The 21,501-nt window shown below is 46.4% G+C and overlaps 1 protein-coding gene across 6 annotated transcripts in view; it reads left to right on the top strand.

The window, feature by feature from the left end:
* The first annotated feature begins 1,505 nt into the window (after nucleotides 1-1,505).
* LOC130290278 (protein Wnt-7a-like) overlaps nucleotides 1,506-21,501 on the top strand; it is a 39,047-nt gene continuing 19,051 nt past the window's right edge. The window contains exons 1-3 of one of the 6 annotated variants that reach the window (XM_056537687.1): nucleotides 1,506-1,978; nucleotides 8,336-8,523; nucleotides 9,126-9,281. In XM_056537687.1, coding sequence (XP_056393662.1) covers nucleotides 9,208-9,281 — 74 coding nt within the window. In that variant the 5' untranslated portion in view covers nucleotides 1,506-1,978; nucleotides 8,336-8,523; nucleotides 9,126-9,207. Of the gene's footprint in view, nucleotides 1,979-8,335; nucleotides 8,524-8,977; nucleotides 9,282-16,960; nucleotides 17,056-17,527; nucleotides 17,884-21,501 lie in introns of those variants that run through there. The other 5 variants (XM_056537684.1, XM_056537686.1, XM_056537685.1 and 2 more) reach the window with 5 other exon arrangements.

The raw sequence follows: 21,501 nt of genomic DNA, 5'->3' as shown, positions 1-21,501 counted from the left end.
GACATCTTATCCCCTATCCAAAGGTTATCTCTGCAGCGGCACCCCGCCGTCATCACTACAGAGTATACTGGCTCTGTGCGTGATGACGGGGCAATTCAGGGGACGATCGCCTTGCCCCCTCCCATAGACGTGTATTGAGTGGGCGGGACATGATGTCACAGGGGCGGAGCCGTGAGGCCACGATGCTCCGTAACCTGCATCGCTTCGTCATAACGCACAGAGCCAGTTTGCTCTGTAATGATGACGGTGAGGTGCCATTGCAGAGATCGCGGTGGTCCCCAGTGGCAGGATGTAGTACCCCAGATGTCTGGTGCCCCTTTAAGGCCCCTTAAAGGGGTACTCCGCCCCTAGACATCTTATCCCCTATCCAAAGGATAGGGGATAAGATGTCAGATCGCCACGGTCCCGCTGCTGGGGACCCCTGGGATTCCTGCTGCGGCACCGCGCTCTCATTACAGCACAGAGAGAGTTCGCTCCGTGCGTAATGACGGGCGATACGGGGGACGGAGCAGCGTGACGTCATGGCGCCGCCCCTCGTGACATCACGGCCCGTCCCCTTAATGCAAGTCTATGGGAGGGGGCGTGACGACCGCCACGCCCCATCCCATAGACTTGTATTGAAAAGGGTGGGCCGTGATGTCACGAGGGGCGGGGCCATGATGTCACGAGGGGCGGAGCCGTGTCTTAACGATGCTCCGGCCCCTGTACTGCCCATCATTACGCGCAGAGAGAACTCGCTCTGTGCTGTAATGATAGCGCGGTGCTGCAGCGGGGATCCCAGTGGTCCCCAGCAGCGGGACCGTGGCGATCTGACATCATATCCCCTATCCCTTGGATAGGGGATAAGATGTCTAGGGGCAGAGTACCCCTTTAATAGTTCATACATTGACTTTCAGGGTAGCTTTAAAGACAGTTTTCTTCTTTCAGTAGGAAAGCTACTTCACGTACCTTTTTGTGGTGAGGGTGTGATGAGGGCAGATGGAATTACCCTAGGGGCAGATGGCATTAACCCCTTGTATTCATGACACCAGGGTGTGGTTTAACCTCTACACCACCCGAAGGTATACCGCTGGATCCTGGGCTAGGCACGGGGCAAATAATGACTCCGACGCTAAGTTACGGAACAACAGCAGCTTTACTGAGTCAGACAGGTGTAACAGTCCATACAGCTTGGTTAGGCCCAAGGAGGTGACCAGTGACTCCAGAGACTGGGACTTGTAGTGGACTTGGACAATTTGATGCAGGGCCACGCTGACTTGACAGACTTATCTTGACTGACTTGACTGAGACTGACTGGACAGACTTCACCCCGTTTGTAGCTCAACAGGTTTTGACGTTCACCTGTGGGGCAGTAGACTTTTGGATGTGTGGCGGTGTGGTAGGCTTCAGGCCTCCTCAGGACACCAGACACTCTATCTGGACTTGACCTCACTGTAACCCAGGGTTTATATGGGGGAGACTCTGCAGGGGTCCCATAGGTCACCCTGTAGGTCACATGGTCACTGGTACTTCCTTGGTTACAATGCATAGCAACATTTCTTAAAGGTGTATGACTATTTATACACTTTACATTAGACATGGAACATTGGTACAATGGTTTGAGGGCAGGGGTCACTGAATGGAGTCCGCCTGACAGTGCAGCAAGGGTACCCGGGTGCAACTCCTGTACTGGGCCACCACATTTTCCCATGGAGCATTGCATGTAAGACTCTCTATGCCAGACGGCGGTCCCCACAATAAGAAACATCACCCCCTAGAGATTGAATCCCTGGTGTCACGCACTGCCCCCTTGAGGTAATACAAAAGAATAATTGATGATCCAGCACTTAAAAAGATGCAGCTTTATTTTGGAACTTGAAACATCACACAGGTAAAAGCGTCTACTCAAGCACTCGTAACGCATTTGATGTTGGAGTAGACCTTTATTCTTTCTTATTACCGCTGCGCACCAGGCCGGGTCCGCGCACTGCAGTGGAAGGTGAGCTGAACTTTTCTGTCTGCCCCCTTGGGCCCTGCACTAGACATAGCACTGATAGTCAGTTTTGCCTAGGTCGTTCCTTTAAAGTCTTGAGTGAAGTTTCCCTTTAAAGGGGTACTCCACTGGAAAAAATTGTTTTTAAATCAACAGATGCCCGAAAGTTTGTAAATTACTTCTATTTAAAAATCTTAATCCTTCCAGTACTTATCAGTTGCTGTATGCTCCTTTTGAATTTCTTTTCTGCCTGACCACAGTGCTCTCTGCTGACACCTCTGTCCATATCAGGAACTGTCCAGAGCAGGAGAGGTTTGCTATGGAGATTTGCTCCTGCTCTGGACAGTCCCTAAAATGGACAGAGGTGTCAGTAGAAAGCACTGTGGTCAGACAGAAAAGAAATTAAGAAATTCGAAAAGAAAAGAACTTCCTCTGTAGTATACAGCAGCTGATAAGTACTGAAAGGATTAAGATTTTTCAATACAAATAATTTACAAATCTGTTTAACTTTCGGGCAACCAGTTGATATAAAAAAAAATAGTTTTCCAGCAGAGTACCCCTTTACATCTCAGGGCACCTAAGGGCTGTGAATGCGCTGTTCTGGGGGGGGGGGATCGTAGGAATACATTGATGCTATTTTTTTTCTAGTGTGGTGGCCGGGTGTGTGGTGCAGCACAGATGTTACCCTAGGGACAGATGGCATTAACCCCTTGTTTAGCCTATAACCACCCGAAGGTATACCGCTGGATCCTGGGCTAGTCACGGGGGCAATAAAGACTCCGACACCAAGTTACGGATAACGGTAGCTTTACTGAGGGTAGACAGATGGAAAAGTCTATACAGTTCAGCCAGGGCCCTAGGATGAGACCAGTGACTCAGATACCTTAAAGGAGTACTCCGGTGGAAAACATTTTTTTAAATGAACTTGTGCCAGAAAGTTAAACAGATTTGTAAATGACTTCTATTAAAAAATCTTTACCATTCCAGTACCTTTTAGCAGCTGTATGCTGCAGAGTAAATTCTTTTCTTTTTTAATTTCTTTTTTTGCCTTGTCCACAGTGCTCTCTGCTGACACCTGATGCCTGTATCAGGAACTGTCCATAGCAGGAGAAAATATCCGTAGCAAACCTATGCTTCTCTGGACAGTTCCTGACACGGACAGGGGTGTCAGCAGAGAGCACTGCGGACAAGACAAAAAAGAAATTAAAAAAAGAAAAGAATTTCCTCTGTAGCATACAGCTGCTAAAAAGTAGTGGAAGAGTAAAGATTTTATTTTAAATAGAAGTAGTTTACAAATCTGTTTAACTTTCTGGCACCAGTTCATTAAAAACATTTTTTTCCACTGGAGTACCCCTTTAAGGGCTTGCTGGGACTTGTAGTAGGACTGGACAATTGAATGCAGACCACGCTGACTTGACAGATGACAGGGACTGACTTGACTCCTAAAGCTGTGACTTTATCTTACTTGACTTGATGGTGGCTGCAGGACTGGACTTTGAGGTCTCCAACACTCTGGATACACACACTAGGCGACTGCACTGGACCTCAGCCAAAAGAGAGAGAAGCTCCACCCAGGGGTTATATGGGGAAGACTAGCAGGGAGCCCATAGGTCATCTTGGGATCACCTGGTCACTGGTGCCTCCTGGGTAACAATCACATGACATATCACATGACATAACTCTTAAAGCAACATTATATTTTATAACACTTTAGATGGTAAAACATATTTACTGTCACGATGCCGGCTGGCAGGTAGTGGATCCCCTGTGCCAGAGAGGGATGGCGAGGACCGCGCTAGTGGACCGGTTCTAAGCCACTACAGGTTTTCACCAGAGCCCGCCGCAAAGCGGGATGGTCTTGCTGCGGCGGTAGTGACCAGGTCGTATCCACTAGCAACGGCTTACCTCTCTGGCTGCTGAAGATGCTGAAGATAGGCGCGGTACAATGGAGTAGGCAGAAGCAAGGTCGGACGTAGCAGAAGGTCGGGGGCAGGCGGCAAGAATCGTGGTCAGGGGCAACGGCAGGAGGTCAGGAACACGGACTAGGAACAGACTAGGGAACGCTTTCACTAGGCACTAAGGCAACAAGATCCGGCAAGGGAGTGCAAGGGAGGAGACTAGATATAAGCAGGGAACAGGTGGGAACCAATTAAGCTAATTGGGCCAGGCACCAATCATTGGTGCACTGGCCCTTTAAGTCTCAGAGAGCTGGCGCGCGCGCGCCCTAGAGAGCGGAGCCGCGCGCGCCAGCACATGACAGCAGGGGACCGGGACGGGTAAGTGACCTGGGATGCGATTCGCGAGCGGGCGCGTCCCGCTGTGCGAATCGCATCCCCAACGGCCATGACAGGGCAGCGCTCCCGGTCAGCGGGACCGACCGGGGCGCTGCGGAGAGAGAGGCGCCGTACGCGCTCCGGGGAGGAGCGGGGACCCGGAGCGCTAGGCGTAACAGTACCCCCCCCCTTAGGTCTCCCCCTCTTCTTGGGGCCAAAGAACCTGAGGAAAAAAAATTCAATTTTTCCGTGATGAGGTCCGATGCAAATTAGGAGGGGTTCTGTGTGGAAACGAACGAGACAAACCAATCTTTTATTGTAAAAACAATAGATGTAGAGGGGTCTGGCGAGACTGGTCACAGGAACGTAGAACCTGTTGATGAGAGAGGCCAAAAAAAATTTTCCTGCAGATCCGGAATCCAAGAAGGCCACTGTAGAGAAGGAGAAGGCAGAGGCAGACATCCGCACAGGCACAGTAAGACGTGGAGAAGCAGAGTAGACATCAAGGACTGTCTCACCTTTGTGCGGAGTCAGCGTACGTCTTTCCTGGCGGGGAGGACGGATAGGACAATCTCTTAGGAAGTGTTCGGTACTAGCACAGTACAGGCAGAGGTTCTCCATACGGCATCGTGTCCTCTCTTGAGGTGTCAAGCGAGACCGGTCAACTTGCATAGCCTCCGCGGCGGGAAGCACAGGAACAGATTGCAGAGGACCAGAGGAGAGAGGAGCCGGGGAGAAAAAACGCTTCGTGCGAACAAAGTCCATATCCAGGCGAAGCTCCAGACGCCATCCGGAAGAACGCATGTCAATGCGAGTGGCAAGATGAATGAGTTCATGTAGGTCAGCAGGAGTCTCTCGTGCGGCCAGAACATCTTTAATGTTGCTGGATAGGCCTTTTTTAAAGGTCGCGCAGAGAACCTCACTATTCCAGGACAACTCGTAAGCAAGAGCACGGAACTGAATGGCGTACTCGCCAACGGAAGAAACACCCTGGGCCAGGTTCAGCAGGGCAATCTCGGCTGAAGAAGCTCGGGCAGGTTCCTCAAAGACACTTCGAATTTCCGAGAAGAAGGAGTGTACAGAGGCAGTGACGGGGTCATTGCGGTCCCAGAGCGGTGCGGCCCATGACAGGGCTTTTCCAGACAGAAGGCTGACTACGAAAGCCACCTTAGACCTTTCAGTAGGAAACTGGTCCGACATCATCTCCAAGTGCTGGGAACATTGCGAAAGAAAGCCACGGCAATACTTAGAGTCCCCATTAAATTTGTCCGGCAAGGACAGGCAGAGGCTAGGAGTGGCCACTCGCTGCGGAGGAGGTGCAGGAGCTGGCGGAGGAGAAGATTGCTGGAGAAGTTGCGACTGAAGTTGGTGCGAAATGGTGGACATTTCCGACAGCTGACGGGTTAGAAGGGCGATCAGTCGGGCTTGCTGGGCGGCCACCGTGGTGAGGTCAGCGACAACTGACAGAGGAACTTCAGCGGGATCCATGGCCGGATCTACTGTCACGATGCCGGCTGGCAGGTAGTGGATCCCCTGTGCCAGAGAGGGATGGCGAGGACCGCGCTAGTGGACCGGTTCTAAGCCACTACAGGTTTTCACCAGAGCCCGCCGCAAAGCGGGATGGTCTTGCTGCGGCGGTAGTGACCAGGTCGTATCCACTAGCAACGGCTTACCTCTCTGGCTGCTGAAGATGCTGAAGATAGGCGCGGTACAATGGAGTAGGCAGAAGCAAGGTCGGACGTAGCAGAAGGTCGGGGGCAGGCGGCAAGAATCGTGGTCAGGGGCAACGGCAGGAGGTCAGGAACACGGACTAGGAACAGACTAGGGAACGCTTTCACTAGGCACTAAGGCAACAAGATCCGGCAAGGGAGTGCAAGGGAGGAGACTAGATATAAGCAGGGAACAGGTGGGAACCAATTAAGCTAATTGGGCCAGGCACCAATCATTGGTGCACTGGCCCTTTAAGTCTCAGAGAGCTGGCGCGCGCGCGCCCTAGAGAGCGGAGCCGCGCGCGCCAGCACATGACAGCAGGGGACCGGGACGGGTAAGTGACCTGGGATGCGATTCGCGAGCGGGCGCGTCCCGCTGTGCGAATCGCATCCCCAACGGCCATGACAGGGCAGCGCTCCCGGTCAGCGGGACCGACCGGGGCGCTGCGGAGAGAGAGGCGCCGTACGCGCTCCGGGGAGGAGCGGGGACCCGGAGCGCTAGGCGTAACATTTACAATGGGGAAACAAGTGCAGGGGGCCTTGGGGACACTGAAGGAGGCTGCCTGACAGGACAGCAGGAGCACGGGGTAACACCTCCTGTACTGGGTCACCACACTAGGACTTAGGATTTGCTAATATTTCACATTCATCATCATTCGCAGCGCCCTCCGGCAGCGGCGCGATAAATACAGGCCTGCAGGTGTTTGGCGCCGTGATTGGTCGGACAGGACATATTTCCTTACACATCCAGCTATAGCTTCCACACAGATATAAATATGAAGGTGATATGTAGCAGAGGATGTCAGCAAGATTTGTGATATCAGTTCCCCCCTCGCTCCCGATCCCACTGACAGCCCCGCAGGCTGCACAGCCTCCACCTTGCTACATTCATCTTTTTTTTTTTTTTTTTCACTTTTTTTTTTTATTATTTGCTATTTTTTTCGATTTTCAGCTCCCAGGGGCTTGCATTGCAGTGGGTTGATGCTGTGCGGAGAAGGGTAAGCACCCCCCCCTTGTTTCGATTGCAATTGCTTTATGTGACAATTTAATAGAAATTTAGGTTAGGAGTCATGTGATGATGCACATTGACTGCTAAGTGATCGTCAACTGGGGTCGCCACCTGGCCGGTATTTTGGCCACCGTGACGGTATTTTTATATAAAAAAAATACTGGCAATGCAATGGCGGGTGTTTATCCAACCGATCCTCCAACTCCCATAATGTTGCACCATATACTATTCCAGTGTTTCCCAACCAGAGCGCCTCCAGCTGTTGCAAAACTACAACTCCCAGCATGCCCGGACAGCCATCGGCTGTCCGGGCATGCTGGGAGTTGTAGTTTTGCAACAGCTGGAGGCACCCCTGGTTGGGAAACACTGACCTATACTATATACTACTATATAGTCCAACATGCTGGGAGTTGTAGTTTTGCAACAGCTGGAGGCACCCCTGGTTGGAAAACATTGTCCTATACTATATACTACTATATAGTCCAACATGCTGGGAGTTGTAGTTTTGCAACAGCTGGAGGCACCCCTGGTTGGAAAACACTGACCTATACTATATACTACTATATAGTCCAACATGCTGGGAGTTGTAGTTTTGCAACAGCTGGAGGCACCCTGGTTGGGAAACATTGACCTATACTATATACTACTATATAGTCCAACATGCTGGGAGTTGTAGTTTTGCAACAGCTGGAGGCACCCCTGGTTGGGAAACGTTGACCTATACTATATACTACTATATAGTCCAACATGCTGGGAGTTGTAGTTTTGCAACAGCTGGAGGCACCTCTGGTTGGTAAACACTGACCTATACTATATAATATTATATAGTCCAACATGCTGGGAGTTGTAGTTTTACAACAGCTGGAGGCACCCCTGGTTGGGACACACTGACCTATACTAAATACTACTATATAGTCCAACATGCTGGGAGTTGTAGTTTTGCAACAGCTGGAGGCACCCTGGTTGGGAAACATTGACCTATACTATATACTACTATATAGTCCAACATGCTGGGAGTTGTAGTTTTGCAACAGCTGGAGACACCCCTGGTTGGGAAACGTTGACCTATACTATATACTACTATATAGTCCAACATGCTGGGAGTTGTAGTTTTGCAACAGCTGGAGGGACCCCTGGTTCTGAAGACAACCTCGCTGCGAGCACCATCATTGTAACCAATATCATTCGCTGCTCCTTTGACAGTATGTCCCACCCGGCAAGCTATCTCCCCCCCACTTCCACCTTTCCAGTCCTCTAGCTCTTTCTAAAGGAGGGGGCAGGTGCTAGAGGAATGAATAGGAGAGAATATTTTTTTGGCAGGAGTAAGTGAATTGTTTCACCCACCTTCTCCTTCACACCCCCCACCCTATAGCTATCACCCGCCTCCAAACATTTTAAGGTAAAATGAATACACGGCAGGCATTAGTCAGTGCGAGGTGCTGCACATCTGCAAGGCATGGAGACTGAGCCCACCTGTCCGCAGATGACTTCACGTCCACCTACCACCCATCAATCAATGAGGCTGAAGGACGGACGTGTGCCCGCTGTGCCAAGGAGAAGGTACCAATTCTTGGCAGGGATGTGCACGGACATTTTGGGGGGGGCAGGGGCTGAATTTAACAAAAAGGACACTTCTCATAAATGCCTACATAATGATGCCAGCACTGCCCAGGGCACTTCTCATACATGACTACATAATGATGCCAGCACTGCCCAGGGCACTTCTCATACATGACTACATAATGATGCCAGCACTGCCCAGGGCACTTTTAGGAAGAAAATTAAAAGGGCAGGGGCTCAAGCCCCCTTTCTAGTCAACCTGTGCACGGCCCTGGTTCTTGGGAACATATAACTGTATGGATATAGATATATATATATATATATATATTTGCTATCTTGGTAGATAGGCAGCTGTCATGATAACGCATTGCTGGAGGTAGGCATGGAGCTCCTTAGAGATTTCGGAGGCGTTCAAGAAGACATCAGGGGAGGGAAGCCGTGTCAGACACCAGTTGCATTGTGTGGCGCTTGGCATCTGGAAGGAACAGTGACAGCTCTGTAGCCAGTGGAGCCTTAGTAGAGTAGCCCCTCTTTTCATCCAGAGCTTCCTGGTGCTTCTCCCTAACGCATGCATCTTGTTGTCGTTCCTTCAATTCCTGCAGGTAGAATGAGCTTGGCAGATTGCGAAGAAGGAAAATCTCCTACAGACTGACAAGTGGGGTTAAGGAACGGCCTGGAAACAGTATGAGACTGAAGCTGAGCGGGTTGGACCTGTGTCACACTGTGCTTTGCATTGGGTTGATGCTGTGCGGAGAAGGGTAAGCGCCCCCCCCTTGTTTCGATTGCAATTGCTTTATGTGACAATTTAATAGAAATTTAGGTTAGGAGTCATGTGATGATGCACATTGACTGCTAGGTGATCGTCAACTGGGGTCACCACCTGGCTGGTATTTTACCGGCGCAGACGGTATTTTGGCCACCTGACGGTATTTTTATATAAAAAAATACCGACTATGCAATGACGGGTATTTATCCAACCGATCCCCCAACTCCCAGAATGATGCCCCATATACTATACCAGCGTTTCCCAACCAGAGCACCTCCAGCTGTGCAAAACAACAACTCCCAGCATGCCCGGACAGCCAACGGCTGGTTGGGAAACACTGACCTATACTATATACTACTATATAGTCCAACATGCTGGGAGTTGTAGTTTTGCAACAGCTGGAGGCACCCCTGGTTGGGAAACACTGACCTAGACTATATGCTACTATATAGTCCAACATGCTGGGAGTTGTAGTTTTGCAACAGCTGGAGGCACCCCTGGTTGGGAAACACTGACCTAGACTATATGCTACTATATAGTCCAACATTCTTGGAGTTGTAGTTTTGCAACAGCTGGAGACACCCCTGGTTGGAAAACATTGACCTACACTATATACTACTATACAGTCCAACATGCTGGGAGTTGTAGTTTTGCAACAGCTGGAGGGACCATTGGTTGGGAAACACTGACCTATACTACTATATAGTCCAACATGCTGGGAGTTGTAGTTTTCATTTCGGCCAGTTTCTGAGCCATAGGCTGTATCAGGGCATGCTGGGAGTTGTAGTTAGCAACCAAATGCAACTCCCGAATTTAATTTAAAAAAAAAGCGATCAAAACATCATATTAAAACAAAAATGGTCCTGTTAAAAACTACAGATCGGGCGCAAAAAATGATCCCTCATACAGGCCTATATAAGGAGAAATAAAAAAGTTATAGGGGTCAGAATAGGACAAAATTTCCCCCGCATATGTGTACCCTGTGATGTCACGCATATATAATTAAGTATGCAAATTAGTATGGCCGGTATTTATTTATTTTTTGGCTAGAAAGGTGGCAACGCTATCGCCAACATGACAGGTTACAGAAGCACATGGATCTGCTTATAATTTCATAGGCTGGTTTTCAGGTGGGGGCCCCCCGAATGTTTGGAATAGCTATGCTGAGCAGTAAGCTGGCATAGACGCAGTCTGGTGCAGGGTGTGCCAATGTCTGCACTTGCTCACAATGGGCACTGTCGCCACAAGTGATGTTTTTTGTGACAAAATACCACCTGGCGCCTCCCCCGGAGCGGGCAAACAAAACACACCTGTTTCTACAGCAACCCATCTCCCTGCCAGCAACCTGCGCTTTCATATTTTTCATTCTTTCTATGTGTCTGTGTATGTGCAAGTCTAGAGCGGATTGTTCTCAAAGAATGCAACAGTCTGGCAGCTGTAGTCCTCTCCTCCTGGCACAACTGGTTCCCCCACCCTCCCCTGTCCATCACTCCCCCGGCAGGTTCCTTAGTATGATGCGGGGAGGTCCTCTTCCGGGTGCCCCAGTGTGATCTGTGTGTGTACCCTGGCTATACAGCTCTGCTACTCTGCCAAATTCTGCCTTATACCTGAAATGCGTCCCTGATGCATATAGCAATAAACTATGTGGACCTGGATCCAGGTAAAGGTGTAATGCAGTGTTTCCCAACCAGGGTGCCTCCAGCTGTTGCAAAACTACAACTTCCAGCATGTTGGACTAAATAGTAGTATATAGTATAGGTCAATGTTTCCCAATCAGGGGTGTCTCCAGCTGTTGCAAAACTGCAACCCCCAGCATGTTGGACTATATAGTAGTATATAGTATAGGTCAATGTTTCCCAACCAGGGGTGCCTCCAGCTGTTGCAAAAATACAACTCCCAGCATGTTGGACTATATAGTAGTATATAGCATAGGTCAATGTTTCCCAACCAGGGGTGCCTCCAGCTGTTGCAAAACTACAACTCCCAGCATGTTGGACTAAATAGTAGTATATAGTATAGGTCAGTGTTTCCCAACCAGGGGTCCCTCCAGCTGTTGCAAAACTACAACTCCCAGCATGTTGGACTATATAGTAGTATATAGTATAGGTCAGTGTTTCCCAACCAGGGGTCCCTCCAGCTGTTGCAAAACTACAACTCCCAGCATGTTGGACTAAATAGTAGTATATAGTATAGGTCAGTGTTTCGACACCAGGGGTGTCTCCAGCTGTTGTAAAACTACAACTCCCAGCATGTTGGACTATATAGTAGTATATAGTATAGGTCAATGTTTCCCAATCAGGGGTGTCTCCAGCTGTTGCAAAACTGCAACCCCCAGCATGTTGGACTAAATAGTAGTATATAGTATAGGTCAATGTTTCCCAACCAGGGGTGCCTCCACCTGTTGCAAAAATACAACTCCCAGCATGTTGGACTATATAGTAGTATATAGCATAGGTCAATGTTTCCCAACCAGGGGTGCCTCCAGCTGTTGCAAAACTACAACTCCCAGCATGTTGGACTAAATAGTAGTATATAGTATAGGTCAGTGTTTCCCAACCAGGGGTCCCTCCAGCTGTTGCAAAACTACAACTCCCAGCATGTTGGACTAAATAGTAGTATATAGTATAGGTCAGTGTTTCGACACCAGGGGTGTCTCCAGCTGTTGTAAAACTACAACTCCCAGCATGTTGGACTATATAGTAGTATATAGTATAGGTCAGTGTTTCCCAACCAGGGGTGTCTCCAGCTGTTGCAAAACTACAATTCCCAGCATGTTGGACTGTATAGAAGTATATAGTATAGGTCAGTGTTTCCCAACCAGGGGTCCCTCCAGCTGTTGCAAAACTACAACTCCCAGCATGTTGGACTAAATAGTAGTACATAGTATAGGTTAGTGTTTCGACACCAGGGGTGTCTCCAGCTGTTGTAAAACTACAACTCCCAGCATGTTGGACTATATAGTAGTATATAGTATAGGTCAGTGTTTCCCAACCAGGGGTGTCTCCAGCTGTTGCAAAACTACAACTCCCAGCATGCCCGGACAGCCAACGGCTGTCCGGGCATGCTGGGAGTTGTAGTTTTGCAACAGCTGGATGCACTCTGGTTGGGAAACGCTGGTATAGTATATGGTGCAACATTCTGGGAGTTGGAGAATTGGTTGGATAAATACCGGCCATTGCATAGTCGGTATTTTTTAAATAAAAATACCGTCAGTGTGGCCAAAATACCGTCTGCGCCGGTAAAATACAAGCCAGGTGGCGACCCTAGTTGACAATCACTTAGCAGTCAATGTGCATCATCACATGACTCCTAACCTAAATTTCTATTGCTGGGAGTTGTAGTTTTGCAACAGCTGGAGGCACCCTGGTTGGGAAACACTGGTGTAATGGTCAGCTGTGGAAAAGGTTAGAATAGAGGAGATACTGAGTGTTCAACCTATACCTGAAAGTTAAAAGAAAACTGTAGAATATGGTAGTAGTGACTAAATACATCCTGTAAATTTATTAGCAGTGCCAAAAACTCTTAATACCCTCTAGCTACCCTTCCGGCAGCTGAAGGGATCTCTATAATGGAATTCTCTATAATATTGCAGTATTTTAGAGAAGGAACCTGGGACACTGAAAATGCAGTCCAATCTGCGCTGATCATCTTATAGAGTAGGAGGAGCTGAGCAGATTATATATTTACAATACAGTACAATCTACAGGTATAATGTTATAGAGCAGGAGGGGCTGAGCAGATTATATATACAATACAGTACAATCAGCAGGTGTCAGGTTATAGAGCAGGAGGAGCTGAGCAGATGATATATACAATACAGTACAATCTACAGGTATCATGTTATAGAGCAGGAGGGGCTGAGCAGATTATATATACAATACAGTACAATCTGCAGGTATCATGTTATAGAGCAGGGGGAGCTGAGCAGATTATATATACAATACAGTACAATCTGCAGGTAACATGTTATAGAGCAGGAGGGGCTGAGCAGATTATATATACAATACAGTACAATCTGCAGGTAACATGTTATAGAGCAGGAGGAGCTGAGCAGATGATATCTACAATACAGTACAATCTACAGGTATCATGTTATAGAGCAGAAGGAGCTGAGCAAATATATATATATATATATGTAACATGTTATGGAGCAGGAGGAGCGTAGCAGATGATATATACAATGCAGTACAATCTGCAGGTATCATGTTATAGAGCAGGAGGAGCTGAGCAGATGATATATAGAATACAGTACAATCTGCAGGGATCATGTTATAGAGCAGGAGGAGCTGAGCAGATGATATATACAATACAGTACAATCTGCAGATATCATGTTATAGAGCAGAAGGAGCTGAGCAGATGATATATACAATACAGTACAATCTGCAGGGATCATGTTATAGACCAGGAGGAGCTGAGCAGATGATATATACAATACAGTACAATCTGCAGGTATCATGTTATAGAGCAGGAGGAGCTGAGCAGATGATATTTACAATACAGTTCAATCTGCAGGTATCATGTTATAGAGCAGTAGGAGCTGAGCAAATGATATATACAATACAGTACAATCTGCAGGTATCATGTTATAGAGCAGGAGGTGCTGCGCAGATGATATATACATTACAGTACAATGTGCAGGGATCATGTTTATAGAGCAGGAGGAGCTGAGCAGATGATATATACAATACAGTACAATCTGCAGGCATCATGTTATAGAGCAGGAGGAGCTGAGCAGATGATATATACAATACAGTACAATCTGCAGGGATCATGTTATAGAGCAGGAGGAGCTGAGCAGATGATATATACAATACAGTACAATCTGCATGTATCATATTATAGAGCAGGAGGAGCTGAGAAGATGATATAAACAATACAGTACAATCTGCAGGGATCATGTTATGGAGCAGTAGGAGCTGAGCAGATGATATATACAATACAGTACAATGTGCAGTTATCATTTTATAGAGCAGTGGGATCTGAGCAGATGATATATACAATACAGTACAATCTGCAGGTATCATTTTATAGAGCAGGAGGAGCTAAGCAGATGATATATACAATACAGTACAATCTGCAGGTATCATGTTATAGAGCAGGAGGAGCTGAGCAGATGATACATACAATACAGTACAATCTGCAGGTATCATGTTATAGAGCAGGAGGAGCTGAGTAGATGATATATGCAATACAGTACAATCTGCATGTATCATGTTATAGAGCAGGAGGAGCTGAGTAGATGATATATACAATACAGTACAATCTGGAGGTATGATGTTATAGAGCAGGAGGAGCTGAGCAATGATATATATATATATATATAGGTAACATGTTATGGAGCAGGAGGAGCTGAGCAGATGATACATACAATACAGTACAATCTGCAGGTATCATGTTATAGAGCAGGAGGAGCTGAGCAGATGATATATACAATACAGTACAATCTGCAGGTATCATGTTATAGAGCAGGAGGAGCTGAGCAGATGATATATACAATACAGTACAATCTGCAGGTATCATGTTATAGCAGGAGGAGCTGAGCAGATGATATATACAATACAGTACAATCTGCAGATATCATGTTATAGAGCAGGAGGAGCTAAGCAGATGATATACATATATATAATACAGTACAATATGCAGGTATCATGTTATAGAGCAGGAGGAGCTGAGCAGATGATATATACAATACAGTACAATCTGCAGGTATCATGTTATAGAGCAGGAGGACCTGAGCAGATGATATATACAATACAGTACAATCTGCAGGTATCATGTTATAGAGCAGGAGGACCTGAGCAGATGATATATACAATACAGTACAATCTGCAGGTATCATGTTATAGAGCAGGAGGAGCTGAGCAGATGATATATACAATACAGTACAATCTGCAGGTATCATGTTATAGAGCAGGAGGAGCTGTGCAGATGATATATACAATACAGTATAATCTGCAGGTATCATGTTATAGAGCAGGAGGAGCTGAGCAGATGATATATACAATACAGTACAATCTGCAGGTATCATGTTATAGAGCAGGAGGAGCTGAGCAGATGATATATACAATACAGTATAATCTGCAGGTATCATGTTATAGAGCAGGAGGAGCTGTGCAGATGATATATACAATACAGTATAATCTGCAGGTATCATGTTATAGAGCAGGAGGAGCTGAGCAGATGATATATACAATACAGTACAATCTGCAGGTAACATGTTATAGAGCAGGAGGAGCTGTGCAGATGATATATACAATACAGTATAATCTGCAGGTATCATGTTATAGAGCAGGAGGAGCTGAGCAGATGATATATACAATACAGTACAATCTGCAGGTATCATGTTATAGAGCAGGAGGAGCTGAGCAGATGATATATACAATACAGTACAATCTGCAGGGATCATGTTATAGAGCAGGAGGAGCTGAGCAGATGATATATACAATACAGTACAATCTGCAGGTATCATGTTATAGAGCAGGAGGAGCTGAGCAGATGATATATACAATACAGTACAATCTGCAGGGATCATGTTATAGAGCAGGAGGAGCTGAGCAAATGATATATACAATACAGTACAATCTGCAGGTATCATGTTATAGAGCAGGAGGAGCTGAGCAATGATATATATATATATATATATATATATGTATATAGGTAACATGTTATGGAGCAGGAGGAGCTGAGCAGATGATATATATATACAATACAGAACAATCTGCAGGAACTACAACTCCCAGCATTCCCAGACAGCCGAAGGAGTTGTAGTAGCTGTGGAGGCCCCCTGGTTGGGAAACACTAGAGGATCGCTATACAAGGTCATGCCACATAGCTGCCGCTTATTCATGTACTTTGGCAAATGTGCCTAGGACAGACATGGCAGTGATATCTAGGCATGTTCCAGACACGTTATACACCAGACCAGACAGAAAAGGCAAATCAATCTTAATTAAACAAGCGACTGCATGGGAGATGGGTGAGGCCTATGGCTCCTATTGTGTGGGAGAAGTCAGATGAGCTGCAAATGTATATTTATACCTATATTTATAACTAGAGATAGTATAGAATAGTGCTCTTTAAACTGTGAGGGCTCCAGATGTTGCAAAACTACAACTCCCAGCATGCCCGGACAGCCAACGGCTGTCCGGGCATGCTGGGAGTTGTAGTTTTGCAACATCTGGAGCCCCCACAGTTTGGAGACCACTGGTATAGGAGATGAAATTGTCCAATCACTGGCCAACATACATTTTATAGATTCTAATAAAACAATTTTTGGCTTCTTAAACCATTTTCTGATATACTGTACAATTGGGGGAGATTTATCAAAACCTGCACAGAGGAAAAGTTGACCAGTTGCCCATAGCAACCAATCAGATCGCTGCTTTCATTTTTCAGAGGCCCTTTCAAAAATGAAAGAAGCGATCTGATTGGTTGCTATGGGCAACTGGTCCATTTTTCCTCTGCACAGGTTTTGATAAATCTCTCCCATAATGTAGAAACTCGTGACTGTTTTCAAGATCTTGCTTGCTGTCATTGACTAGAAGCCTCCATCGTGGGGGAGATTTCTCACAACCTGTGTAGTGGAAGAGTGGGGCAACCATAGCAACCAATCAGATCGCTTCTTTCATTTTGCAGAGGCCTTTTTTGAAAATGAAAGAAACGATCTGATTGGTTGCTATGGGCAACTGCCCCACTATTCCTCTAGACAGGTTTTGATAAATATGCAAAAATTGGGGAAATTTTTCCTGAAAGACACACGAATATGGTCATTAGAGATAAGTGAATGTTTAAAAATTCCTTTTTTGGATCAGATTAAAGGGGTACTCCGCCCCTAGACATGTTATCCTCTATCCAAAGGGCCGGTTCCCCCGCGATCTACAGGCTGGCGCTGCAGTGTTCATGCCGTCCTGCCACCCCCCCCCTCTATTCATGTCTATGGGAGGGGGAGTGACGGCGAGTACACATCCGACCGTCCGCACATATATTCGCGGGAGGACAGTGTTTCCCAAAAGACCGGCATGCAGGGTGCATGCATTTATGTACTGCAGTTCCCAGCTGTAGGGTGCAGATCTGTAAGAAATATGTGACATGAAAACCGTGGGTGTGCTTAGTCAGACAGGAGGCTGTGAAGTCCTTGCACAACGTCTCGTCACAGGCTAAACTTCTCCTTACCCCCTGAAGCAGTGGTCTCCAAACTGTGAAGCTCCAGATGTTGCAAAACTACAACTCCCAGCATGCCCGGACAGCCAACGGCTGTCCGGGCATGCTGGAAGTTGTAGCTTTGCAACAGCTGGAGGCACCCTGATTGAGAAACACTACAGTAAGGGAGGAATTTCCATATGTTGTAAAAGTATTTAGGGCACAGCTGTGAGGGTAGGTGAAGAGCAGGGCTCAAGGCCTGCAGAAACACGTGGGAACTGAGTTCCTGCACTTTTTCCACAGCAGGAACACAGTTCTCATTAGTCAGAGTCCTGTGGGACCAGCCTTTGAGTGGAAGAGTTCCAACACTTTTTTTCCTCCTGTACTTGACCCATGGTGAAGAGTAGTAGTCGCACAGGAACCTCGAGGACTGAGGAGATATAAAATGATTACAGTAGGTTATTTTTTTTAAAGGAATTTATGCTCATGCATGAAGTATATTGATAGACCTGATCACACCGGAGGCTGCTGACTAGAGATGAGCGAACTTACAGTAAATTCGATTCGTCACGAACTTCTCGGCTCGGCAGTTGATGACTTTTCCTGCATAAATTAGTTCAGCTTTCAGGTGCTCCGGTGGGCTGGAAAAGGTGGATACAGTCCTAGGAGACTCTTTCCTAAGAATGTATCCACCTTTTCCAGCCCACGGGAGCACCTGAAGGCTGAACTTATTTACGCAGGATAAGTCATCAACTGCCGAGCCGAGAAGTTCGTGACGAATCGAATTTACTGTAAGTTTGCTCATCTCTACTGCTGACGTAGACCAGGGCTGTGAAGACCTTGCACAACTTCTCCTCACCGGCCAAACATGTCTGTCCCCTTAGAGCAGTGGTCTCCAAACTGTGGACCTCCAGACGTTTGGGCAGGATCTCTGGATACAGTTTATGCTTTTATTTGATTGTGTATATAATAAAGATATAAATACATTTTTCTCCGTACCTTAGGATTCAAAAAGCCCTTTTGCCCTATATGAGGAGGCCATTACTATAAACAAGATAGATGGAGCATCATTTACACTTTTATAGTAATGGTCTTCTCATATGGGGCAGAGGGGCTTTTGGGATCCTCCTTCAGTTTTGGGGCCCAGGAGCTTCACCTTACACCTTTTGTGAGAAATAAAGAGAAAAAAACGGAACCTTGTCTAGGCGCTGTTCGCAGATCCAGGTTAATGAAACAAGAATATGTATGGAAAGTAAAGTGCCCGGAGGCACTATGTTTATTAATAGAGCTTCCAATGACGCGTTTCGGAGGGTATTTCCTCCTTCCTCAGATTGGCATTCTGATCTGAGGAAGGAGGAAATACCCTCCGAAACGCGTCATTGGAAGCTCTAGTAATAAACATAGTGCCTCCGGGCACTTTACTTTCCATACATATTCATGTTTCATTAACCTGGATCTGTGAACAGCGCCTAGACAAGGTTCCGTTTTTTTTCTCTTCATTTCTTCTTCATCGTATGGGAGAAGATTTCATCCTCTCCCGTTGGACCCTGGGCCGTGCAGTTCGCTTCCACTCCGAGTAACCCTAAGGGGTGATATACCTATTTCTACATATATCTGGTGAGCAGCCATTTTATAGATTCGCGACTCCCCTAGTCCCTGATTGGGACACAGATACCCTGGGTAATACACCTTTTTCCACAGGTCTTATACCTTTTGGACCTGTATCCAACATATGTATAATCTGCACAATGCCCCCCCCCCCCCCGCTCTATCGGCCTCTCGCTCTCATGAGGCGCAGCAGGCATCCTCCCCCTTTTATTCCGTGATAAATAAATAAATAAAAACGTGACTTTAGTGTTAAGTGACAGAACGCTTGATCTGTTAGCGGGACACACAGGCGTTTTGTTCTGGGAGGCTGGCAGAGAAAGGCCCCTTGTGTCGTTTTGGGTAGTTCAGTTACAGGCTGCGGAGAGATCGATAGAGGATTCCATGACCTGTTATCTGCCACCATTCCCCCCCCCCCCCCCCCCCAAACTTGGCAAAATAGAGGACAAGGTTCCTTGCGTTAACCCGATCATGGCCAAATAATTCTGGATGAGTTTGGTTACCGATGTGACCGATCTTGGTGAAGGAATTAGTCGAGAAAATTTTCCGCAGCGCTTTAAATATTTGCATAGGGGGAGTCACATGGGTGAACGTGAAACGGCACCCTACTGGGAAAGTGCAGGAGCGGTGCAAGTCATCCGGAGGGGGAAAGGTGGTGGTGGTGGGGGGGGGGGGGGGGGTTCTGTGGATAGGGGATAAGATGTCTAGGAGCGGAGTACCCCTTTAAGGGTATGAATCCAGGCACTGTACCCATGGACCATCTGGCATAGTTGCCCTCTGGTGTGGTTATTCCGTATGCCGAGATGAATGGGAACGACCCCTTAGCACAGGGCAAGGCTGCTGGTTCTGTGTGGGGTTAGGGTTCCGATTCCTTAGTCCAGTGGTCTTCAAACTGTGGCCCTCCAGATGTTGCAAAACTACAACTCCCAGCATGCCCGGACAGCCGTTGGCTGTCCGGGCATGCTGGGAGTTGTAGTTTTGCAACATCTGGAGGGCCACAGTTTGAAGACCGCTGTCTTAGCCCATAAGGGCGTGCATTTATCATACCCTGTGTGCACCAATAGTAGCGTGCTTAGTATATCACACTATGTGAATGACCCTCAGTTCCCTTCTGTATTAATATTCATGAGCTTGTTCTGTCTCAATGCACCGGAAACTAGAAATGACAGGAGAGGAGCCTTTTTGTATCATATCGCTTGAAAGAAGAAGCAGGTGCAGGGATCTCCTCACAATGTACATGACCTGAATTCCATGATAATGTCTTAAAGGGGTTATCCAGGAAAAAAACTTTTTTTAATATATATATAAATCAACTGGCTCCAGAAAGTTAAACAGATTTGTAAATTACTTCTATTAAAAAATCTTAATCCTTTCAGTACTTATGAGCTTCTGAAGTTAAGGTTGTTCTTTTCTGTCTAAGTGCTCTCTGATGACACCTGTCTCGGGAACCGCCCAGTTTACAAGCAAATCCCTATAGCAAACCTCTTCTAAACTGGGCGGTTCCCGAGACACATGTCATCAGAGAGCACTTAGACAGAAAAGAACAACCTTAAAGGGGTACTCCGGGGAAAAACTTTTTTTTTTTTTTAATCAACTGGTGCCAGAAAGTTAAACAGATTTGTAAATTACTTCTATTAAAAAATCTTAATCCTTCCTGTACTTTTTAGCCGCTGAATACTACAGAGGAAATTCTTTTCCGTTTGAAACACAGAGCTCTCTGCTGACATCACGAGCACAGTGCTCTCTGCTGACATCTCTGTCCATTTTAGGAACTGTCCAGAACAGCATATGTTTGCTATGGGGATTTCCTTTTACTCTGGACAGTTCCTAAAAATGGACAGAGATGTCAGCAGAGAACACTGTGGTCATGATGTCAGCAGAGAGCTCTGTGTTTCAAACGGAAAAGAATTTTCTCTGTAGTATTCAGCGGCTAAAAAGTACAGGAAGGATTAAGATTTTTTAATAGAAGTAATTTACAAATCTGTTTAACTTTCTGGCACCAGTTGATTTAAAAAAAAAAAAAAAAAGTTTTTCACCGAAGTACCCCGTTAACTTCAGAAGCTCATAAGTACTGAAAGGATTAAGATTTTTTAATAGAAGTAATTTACAAATCTGTTTAACTTTCTGGAGCCAGTTGATATATATATATATATATATATATATATATATATATAAAGTTTTTTTTTCCTGGATAACCCCTTTAATTTATAATTTTCCTATAATGCAGCTAAAAAGTGGCTTTTATTCATAAGACACTTGAATTTTTATTCCCAAATTGCTAGGACCAATGGGGCAACTACTGTATGTTCATATAAGGTTCCATGACCAGCCTCCCTAGATATGGGACATACAGTATGTTACTGCAGCACTCTTAAAGGGGTACTCCCGTGAAAAACAGTTTTTTATTTTTAAATCAACTGGTGCCAGAAAGTTAAACAGATTTGTAAATGACTTCTATTTAAAAATC

This window comes from Hyla sarda, chromosome 9, assembly GCF_029499605.1.
Source record: "Hyla sarda isolate aHylSar1 chromosome 9, aHylSar1.hap1, whole genome shotgun sequence".
In the NCBI taxonomy this organism is placed as follows: Eukaryota; Metazoa; Chordata; class Amphibia; order Anura; family Hylidae; genus Hyla; species Hyla sarda.
Note: the sequence above shows the minus strand (reverse complement) of the source record. Positions and strands in the feature narration are given on the sequence as shown.